Source organism: Phascolarctos cinereus, unplaced genomic scaffold (genome assembly GCF_003287225.1).
Source record: "Phascolarctos cinereus isolate Bilbo 61053 unplaced genomic scaffold, phaCin_HiC Scaffold_1;HRSCAF=81, whole genome shotgun sequence".
Lineage (NCBI taxonomy): Eukaryota > Metazoa > Chordata > Mammalia > Diprotodontia > Phascolarctidae > Phascolarctos > Phascolarctos cinereus.
The window spans coordinates 216,121,077-216,131,029 of record NW_027555514.1 but is presented as its reverse complement, the minus strand read 5'-3'; the positions used below and the strand labels follow the sequence as shown (position 1 = coordinate 216,131,029).

The 9,953-nt window shown below is 43.3% G+C and overlaps 1 protein-coding gene across 1 annotated transcript in view; it reads right to left on the bottom strand.

Moving 5' to 3' along the window:
- Window positions 1-4,924: 4,924 nt before the first annotated feature.
- Window positions 4,925-9,953, bottom strand: part of SP1 (Sp1 transcription factor) — a 37,991-nt gene continuing 32,962 nt past the window's right edge. Inside the window, exon 6 of the mRNA XM_020966117.2 lies at window positions 4,925-8,905. Within this exon, the coding sequence (XP_020821776.1) occupies window positions 8,592-8,905 (314 nt within the window). The 3' untranslated portion in view covers window positions 4,925-8,591. The remainder of the gene's footprint in view (window positions 8,906-9,953) is intronic.

The following is a 9,953-nucleotide window of genomic DNA, read 5'->3' as shown; positions in this document are numbered from 1 at the left end:
TGGTTCTCCTACCTGACTGACTACTCCTAGGTCTCTTTCACGGCTTCATTTCCCTCCTCCAGTGTGTTCAAAGTGAGGTCCCAAGCTTAGTTCTCAGCCCTATTTTCTGCCTAAGGCTTTCCCTTGGTGATGTCCACTTTCATAGCTTCAATTATCAGTTTTTACATGGCTTCCAAGACTATTCATCCAGAACTGATGTCTCCTTTGAGCTACAATTCTACATCTCCAACTACCTACTGGACATCTTTACCCTGCTGTCCCATCAGCAAGTTGGTGGCTCCTGCTGATTTTCCCTCCACAGTGCCTCTTGCTCCCCTTCCCCTCCTAGTCAGGCATCTCTCCATGACCCTAGTTCAGATTTTTTTTTACCTCTTCCCTACAGTGAATAGCCTTCCTTCTGCTTCTAGTCTCTCCCTTCTCCAGTTTCTTTTTACATATCTGCCAAAACATTCTAACGCATAATTCTTCCTGACTGTATTTACTCCATTGCTCAAAAACACTTCATTGGCAATTGGTCCATTGGAGGAAAAATACAGACTCATTAGGTGGTGCTTTCATAATTTGACTCCAACTCAGCATTTCCAGCCTAATTTCACTCTATTACCCTTCATCATAGTGGAAGCCAAACTGTATTACTATAGTTGCTCCTCCATCTTATCCCGGCATTTTCCATTCACACATACCATCCACCATGACCTTTACATGTACCTGTTGAAATGCTTCTCTTCATTCAAGGTCCATCTCAGGTGCCACCTTCTTCAGGCAGCTAGGTGGTGTAGTAGAGCAGTGAGCCTGGATTCTGGAACACCTTAGTTCAAATTCAGCCTCAGACATTTCCTAGCTGTGTGTCCCTGGGTAAGTCACTTAATCTGCTTGCCTCAGTTTTCTCAACTGTAAAATGAGGCTAATAAGTACCTGATGTTGTATTTCAGTTGTGTCCAATTCTCCATGACCCCATTTGGGGGTTTTCTTGGCAGACACCAGTGGTTTGTCACTTCCTTTCATTTTACAGATGAGGAAACTGAGGCAAACAGGGTTAAGTGGCTTGCCTAGGGTCACACAGCTAAGCTAGTTAAGTGTCTGAGGCTGGATTTGAACTCATGAAGATGACTTTCTGATTCCAAGCCCAATTTGCTATCCACTATGCCACCCAGCTGCCTAATAAGTATCTAGTAGTTGCTTAATAATCCCCTTTATGAAGCTCCTCTGAATTCCCTAGCCAAAAGTAATCTTTCCCTTATATTTCTTAACACGATTTAGAATCCTCCCTCTTCATCCCATTCTACTTCTTCTCATACCCATTAGGTTATGTCTTATACTACCTCCTCCCCTCTCCCCCAATTTAGATTTTTTTTAAAAAGTCCGTATGCTTCCATAGTAGGTGGTTGATGTTTGTTGAATTTGTAAAATGAGGAGACTGGGTTGTATGATCTCTAAGATTCCCCTCCAGCAACAGCATGCTTACCAAATTTTCAAATGACACAAAACATTCTAGATGGCAGGGTCCAAAAAAATCTCAAGCACTGGTCTCAACTTAAGACAAAATATGAGAAATATAAAGTTTTGTAAAAATCAATTTCACACGCAAGATGAGAATAGTGTGGCTAAGGCAAAGTTAATATAAAAAGGACCTAAACACGTTAGTAAATTCAATATGAGTAAAAAAAAAAACCTAATGGAATCTTAGGCATAACATCCAGAACGCAGGACATGATGGTCTCTTATCCCAGTCAAATCACTTACGGTGAATTTTCAATTCTGGAAGCCACAGGAATAAGAACCTGGAGTGTCCTGAGGATAATGAAAGGCTTCAAGAAGGTCCCATGAGTAAATTGCAGATGGAACGAGGGGTGTTTAGCACATAGATGACTTGAAGAGTGTCTTGTCTTCAAGTATTTGAAAGGTTGTCAAGTGGAAAGGGATTAGACTTTTGCTTAGCCCCAGGGGTACAGGTCCAATGGGCAAATGTTTCCAGTGGCAGACGAATGTTGCCAAAGGGCAAATTTAAACTACCTAATGATTAGTTTATGGGGTATGGCAATTTCTATAACCTGAGCTTCTATGGTAATCAGAAATGAGGACTGACAGAGGTTCTGTTTACTTACCAACAAGCATCATATAACCAGGTAACTCTTTATTCCTTATTCTTGGGGGAATTGACCTGGCATGGTGAAACACAGTAGTAGGCAGGGGAATATTATGGCATCAACGCGAAGTGAGGATAAATGCTATAGTGAGAAAAGCTGTTACAGGGATCACACACCAAGGATAGAGCCAGCTGTCCATCCTTCTCTGGTCCCTTCTAAGAATGTGTAGGGGTCCCACCAATTGATACCAGAGGGAGTAGAAAACATTCACTCCAATTTTCTTTACCAGCTAAGAGACCGGTCAGATATACATAGGTTGTGAAGGATGAGAGGAAAACAGACCGAGTGGGTAACTTATCACCCCCCATGCAGCAGCAAGGTTCAGAATCAAGCTAGGAAATAATAACATTCCACTCCATGGCCTTGAACCTCCTCGAACAGTATGGGGATAGGCTATCTCTGTTGGTGGGTCAGAACTCAGAGCTGAGGGATGGAGCAATGAGTTTAAAATGAGGGGTGGGGGATGGCCAGGGATAGGATCCCAACTTAATGGAAAATCCACAGGTATCCAAGTTTCCTGACCCCAGCAAGAAGACAAGGCTGATGTCTTTGGGAGGAAAGAACCAATTATTTTGAGCAGAAAACGAAGGCCCACAAACTACATCACTTTCTCCCTCTGAGGATAATAAACCCACGGGTCTAAGTCTACAATGGCCAAACTTACGTTTGGCTTCATTATTTATATGGCCAAAATGGAATTTTTTTCTTTGCTTATTTCTACTAAGTTATGGAATCCTGAAATAGGCACATGATTACAGTTAAAGTCTGCCCAAATAAAATTAGAGGAGAGAAAGGGCAAGTCAGCTAGATTAGTTAATGTGCAATAAATTCTCTTGTTCATAATCATAAGCTTTTGGATGAGAAAAATCCATTCAGTACCCCATTCAACTCACTCCTCCACACACAGAGACATGGCTTTTTATTAAAAAATTTTTAATTGGTTTACAAAGGAGCTACAGACTACATTGAAACTAATCTTTGTACAAAAAGGCAAAAAAAAAAAGTTCCCTTCTCCCACCCCACCCAACCCAGACAAGAACAAGAGGAAAGAGACAAGAAAATGAGACAAGAGACATATGAGCAAAAGGGGAGAAAAGATTGATGGACAAGAGATAAGAGGCAAGAGAAGAGGAAATAACGAGTAAAAAAGGGCAGGAGTTCTAGATGAAATACAGAGAGAACTTAAAACCATTATTTCCCCATAGAGCTCTGGTGGTAATCTGCTGGAAACCAACAGAAACAGCATGATATTGAGATTTTTTTTTTAAAGGCAGTTGTGTGGTGACTGGTTATTACCAGCGTTAGGAGATTAAAAAAATATCATCTAAAGTTTTAGGCACAAGAAGTTGGGTCACAGCCTTCAAAGGGGATGGCTGAGACTCATGAAGAAGCAGGTCATCCTGGGAAAGCTACCACCAGCAAGTCCTCCCCCCCATCTTTCCCCAGTCCTTGGTGACGGCGCGGGGGAAGCCATAGGGAGAGGGGCTAAGCAGCAGGATAGAGGCTTACCTATGCCAACCCTTCCCTGGGGAGAACACCAGGTATTGCATGGGAGAAGAGCTACGTAGCTGAAGCCTGCTTCCTGCTCCCCAGGAGGAAGAAGGCACGGTAGCATTTCTGAGCATTGGAAGGACAAATAACAGGCAAACATACCCCCTTTTCCCTCACACCAAGGAGAACCAGCAAAATAAATTCAATTCCTTGTTCTTCCTCAGTAACTACAGCCCTAGACCTAGCCTTGCCTGTGACTGATCTTTCTCTCTAATCCTGAGGTGAGACAAAGAAAAGTGTGGGGAAAAGCCAAACAGACTGCCAACATCCTATAATATCTAGAATCCCTAATAATTGAAGGCTAAGGCTGTTTTGGGGGCAGGGAAAAAGAAAAGTGTTAGATCACCCTGCAAAATACTAAGACTTCAGCTACCAAGCAATATGCCCTCCCTCCCTGGGCTGACCAGAACATCTCCCAACAACCTTCTCTTCAACCAGTTTTGTGGAGAGTGACAGGGCTTGGGGAAACTGGTTTGGTGTTGAAGAACTGGGTCAATCTCTCTCCCCAGATTGAGGGAAATAAGCCAGGGAGTCCTAAAGCCCAGGGTCTCAGGAAAGGGAATTAAAGCTAGAGTAAGAAATAGGAGAGAAGGATTTAAGCTTAAGGCAACTTACTTCTGCCCTGTGACCTTAGCTAGTGCCTGGGTGCTGGTGTTCAGAGGAGAACAGAGAAAAGAAAGTGAATCAACCTCAAAGCTGGTCTGCTCATCCTCCTTGGAAGAGGTCTGTGGCCTGGGAGCAGAGCCAAAAGAGGCACCAGGGAGTTTGGGCTCCCAAACAAAAAGTAATAACCTGCTCATATTTTATCAGCAGTTTTCAAAAGCAACCTTTTCCGGGGTTGGATGAATGCCACATCCTCCTCCCCCTTCCCAAGGCTACTACTGCCACCTTTCATCCCCTGACAAACTAACCCCTCTCTTTCCAAGAGAGATGGAACAGATTTCACTTTCTAACTTCCATTACCGAGGCTTCCCGGCCCAGGGTAGGGTAGGGGTCTAATTGAAGGGGTCCCATTCTAGGCAGTTAGACCATCCTCACTCTTTTTTTTTTTTTTTGGCACCTGCATCTCCAAGTGCTTTTTAACTTCACCCCAAGGCTTGCCAGGCACAAGGGATGATTGTAGCTGGGTGGAAACTTTAATCAAGTAGCACCTAGGCTCCCCCAGAGCACGACAGGGACCTGGATAGCACCCCCAACAAGGTCCCTCCAACACCTGTACCCCACCAAAAGGTATATAAATTTATTGCATTTCAGCAAAGATCTGCAGCTTCCAGTATTCACAATGTGAAGATATTAACAATACAAAATATATTCTGAAAGTCAAATACCTGCAGTTTATAGTGCTTTCTCAGATTTGTTACAAAATACAATGCTTAAAGTTTCCTATATAAGATATACAAAAGCAAAAAATATATATATATAGTAGAAATAAATCAGCCATATTAATTTACAGCTTTTGTACCCAACCCTCCCCCACCCTAAACCCCATGTCCATTACTTCTGTATTTCCTGAAGTTAAGGTGTGGAGGAAGGGACGGGCTGTTTATTCAGGTTTGGGCTGGGCTCAGGAATTACCCATTAAACTGCACTCTGTTCAGAACCCACAGGTCAGGGTGGAATAGGACAGCTAGAAGGTCCCTGAAAAGATAGTATGGGATATCTTACTATTTTGGGAAACAAGGGAGGAAGCCAAAAGGTACAAAGGCCAGGCAAGGGAATGAATGCTTTAACATCACCTCTCCTATCCTAACCCCTACACTGCCCCCCCCCAAAAAAAAACCACACACAGAACAGGATTGGTCATAAAAAAAAATGATCATACATCTCATGATGGAGGGAAGATGAGTCTCAGGATCAGTCTACCTGACAGCTGGATTAATCTCTGATGGCTACAACCTTAGGGAAAAGGGACATTCAGAAAAGAGCTTTAACTCCTAACTAGGCACAGAGCCCTTACTCCCTACTGTGGAGTCCAGGGACCTCAAGCTGCCAAAGGCCAACTCTCAAAAGTTCATGGGCCAAACAACATTCCTGCCCTGGAACCTCCTTGGTGGATAGAAGGCAGAACAAAAGGAAAGATGGGTTCGTTGTAAATTGATCCAAGGCAAGGATGACATATGCTTTTCAAGAAGAAGTAAACCCATAGCCTTTCACTCAACAGTAAGAACCAACCTCAAATACCTTTCCCAAAGCTTCACTGCCCCCAGTAGCAGCACTGAACTGGTTTTCCCCATAATCCCACATTGCTAGGGGAGGCTGTGCCTTGTTGAGTTGTACCAATAAAATATTGAAATATTCATTGGGGTGCCCTGCCCCCTTCCTTTAACGGATCCAAAAGTACATGATTATAAGTCTACACTGAAAAAATCTGCTGAGTTCTCTCCTGGAGCTGGGGGGAAGGGGACAGCGGGGAGGACAGGATGGTAGGATGATAGGCTGGGGCACAAATTCCTTTGTTTCAGCATAAACAGGATTTGGTCTGGGAAACAATCTTAGGTTACCTAAGATCCTTGCAAATGATTCCTGAGTTTGAAAACAGCATAAGTCCTCACCGAATGGAGCTGAACATGCTTCAAGTTAATCTTTAAGATATTAACAGTCATTGAGTTTCAGGTTAAAAAAAACCAAACACCAAAACCCTAATCTTGCTGGATTTTATATAAAATATAAGGCAGAATCACAGCATCATCTATTTGTAGCAACAGTAAAAAGACAATTTATGAAAAGGTCTAGGCCTCTGCTTATGGACTGGGACACTGTTTTCACTTTCACACACATATATAATCATTTCCCCTCAAAAAGTGCAGAGGGAGTTTAGTATGCTTTACAACCCCTTCACTTGCCTTGTTTCAAAATGTGACTGTTATAAGCAAAGAAGTGACCTCAGGGATACACTCAAGTGTATAGATAAAAATGGATTTCTATGAAAGGGGTCTTGAGGTGTTCTGATTCTAGAGTTTTTGATTCTTTTCAACAATTTCAAATATAATTTCTCTTATGTATATGTAGACATGAACACACACATAGACACACACATACGCCTGCACACGCACACACGCACACTTCACTAGCTCTATCAGCTCAGGGTAATTTTCATTTATTGCAGGTCTGCTTTAATAGTGGCTAACAGAAACTTTTCCCCAACCCAACAGATCCACACAGACACATCCATTTCTACACCTTGCTCACAGTGAGTGAAAAGCTCCCTGATGAGAAACCAAATGGTCAAAAGACACAAGGCTTTAGTGGCTGGGCCTTGAGGCCAATTCTAGTTGTTTCTGGACCTCTCAATGACAATAGCTTCCTGTTGCTGTCATTCCTGGACTCTCCTCTAGATCTGGGCCTAAAGGAAACGGGAAGATTTTGTTTCTAAAGACACTGGTGCCTCCAATGAAGCACCAGGAGCCACTCCTCTTCTGAGGTGTCATTCCTATAATCTCCCAGAACATATAACAGTGTGAGGAGAAAAAATTCTTCTGCTCTCCTACTAATTTACTGCATCCCAGAACAATCCTACTTTTGTCCCCAAATAATTCTGAAGGATTTAAATTGGGGTAGAAACATCAAATTGTGACAACTGTTAATAATGGAGTCAGAGGGAAATTTCTAGGGATGTTCTACGTAAAGAACAGTACTGCTTTTTAGGCAGTATGAAGACTAGGCTTTAAGAAAAATCAACCTAGAACTAACCTGGAAGCAGGTGAAACAAATTCAACTAAGTCTCCGACTAACCCTGAGGCTAGTTATTGTAAGTACCCTCCTGGTCTGGGCACATCCTTCATCCCCTTGTTCCACTCACTACTCTACCACCGTCTTCTGATGTTTCATATGGCTTGAATAATCCCACCACCTCTCTGTGGCCTACTGTCCTTTTTCCTAGAACCACCTGGTGATTCTGGATGCTTGAAGATGACAAAAAGGCACTGCCTCTGACTCTCTGGCTCCAGGGTGGGAGGAAGTGAGGCAAACGTCTCCATCAGTAGTTTCTCTGAATGGTTCTCTGACCCTGCCACTTCAAGCACTGGCCCAGGGCTCAGGGCTTCTTTTCCCATTTTACTGTCAGGACCAAAGATGACTCAAAAATACTTGGAGCCCTGGTCCAAAGAATACCATCCAAAAGATAAACACTAAATGATTAGGAGGAAAGAGGAAAAAGGGGTTAGGGGGGTGGGAGGAGACTATAAGGGTGTGATTGAGAAAGGTAGTACAGAAAGCTGCTCCCAATTAAAATGACAAAATGAAGGAAAAAAAACAATATATATATAAAACCTAAAAGCAGAGTATATGAATGCTTAATCTCATGGGAGGTCAGGACAGCATCTGCAGAAAGGCCTGGTATGCCAGGCCAAGGCCCAGCCACAAGGAGATAAGGCATTATCATAAAACTGACCATGGTATTTTGGTCACAGGATGTTCCTCCTCCTCCCTCTGAGCCTGCTCCCCATTGTGAATGTCTTTTATATACTTTATATATACACATATATATAATATAGAATCTGTCTTTTGTTAAAAAGTATTTCAATGATCATATATATATTTATCAAGGCATGATGGCTTTAAGGAAGGGGGAAGAGGGAAGGATCCATCATGGGGGAGGTAAGATAAGTAAAGCAGAAAGGGAGAGATTGGGGAAAGAAGTTTAAAAGGAAACCGTCTGGGGTCAAATGCTCCATGTAGGGTAGCGGGGTCACATCAATAGCTTCCACTCACGTGCCCCATTCCAGGTAGGGTACTAAGGCCCCAACTCATCTCCGGGGCCCTCCCCACACTTCCCATTGCTGTGCATCTTTAATGCCTCGTGGCTCCCTCTCCCACATGTCTCTTGGACCCATGCTACCTTGTACCCCAGGGTTTGTGGGTACAGCCCGTGTCTCTGGCACTGGGCACTTGATCTCAGAAGCCATTGCCACTGATATTGATAGACTGCAGGTCAGCTACCTGCATGACATTGATGCCACTGTTGGCAAGTCGGGCAATACCCTCTGGGCAGATAGCTTCCATAGCTACCATGTTGGTGGTAATGAGGGCAGAAGGAGTGGGAGTGCCACTGCCCTCTGAGCCTGCCCCACTGTCCAGGGGCATGGTGCCTACGCTCAGGGCCACTCCTGGGCCTCCTTTTTTATTCTGATGGGTCTTGATGTGCTTCGACAAATGGTCACTTCTCATGAAGCGTTTGGGGCACTCAGGGCAGGCGAACTTCTTCTCACCTGGATGAACAGAGAGAGGAAAGGTGAGGAGACATAACTTTGAAAAGGAGGTAAAGAGGGAGGGGTGGTTGAAAGACTAGGTACCTTGCCCAAACCTCTATCTTAAAATATGTCATGTTAGAAGGACCTAGTAAGACTATCCCAGAAGGTCATGTCATATTTGTAGGGCAAGCCTGTGTTTTTCTCCTAGGAGGCATCTCTATTTTACTCTAACTCCCAAAGAAGGATGCTACTAAATCCCTGAAGTTTTCACCCAGTACACCCTGACACTAAGCCCTTCTGTGAGATACAGGTAATCAGCAATCCCTGAGGGAATCATTCTAGTTAAGAAGCACTGCTAGGGTAGATGAGGAACAGGCGACACAAGCACCAGAAGAAGCCTTTCCCAAGCTTTGTCTGTTTGTTTATTTATCGAGGAGAGGAAAGAAGCAGAGCAGCGCTGCGGCTGTTCTCTTAAGAGGAGGAAGAATCGGTTCAAAGAGACTTCCTTCACTTCCAAAACAGCTCAAAACTTTGGTGTCTCTAGAACACTTTAGATCAGTCAATCTCCTCCTGGAAAACCTTTGTAGTCAGGGAAACCCATTCCCTCCAACAGCAGCCTATCCCACTGTGAGACATCTTAATTGTTAGGAAGCTTTTCATAATGTTGACTCAAAATCTGTAACTTTCACAGCCACTGGTCCTGGTTCTATACCCTGACGCCAATCATAAAAAAGTCTAACTTCTCTTCTACGTGAATTAGTCCACGTACTCAAGTTTGCTCTAGGTTAAATTTTTTGAAGCTCTACTTAGGCCTTTTGATTTCATGTCACATTATTCTCCTAATATATTCTCATCTCCCTTTCCCATTAAGCATTTCCTTATTTAAAAAAACCCCAAAATTTTCTAAAACCTTTATACTTTATTCTATAACATTTAAACCAAAATTGTTAAGTTGTTTATCAGGTTTGTCAGTATGTGCACATTTCCTGTTTTTCCAACTAGACTGTAAGTTCACCAGAGCCTCTAACCTTGGGGTTGAAGGGGTCTTTGAACAGCAGATGTTCAT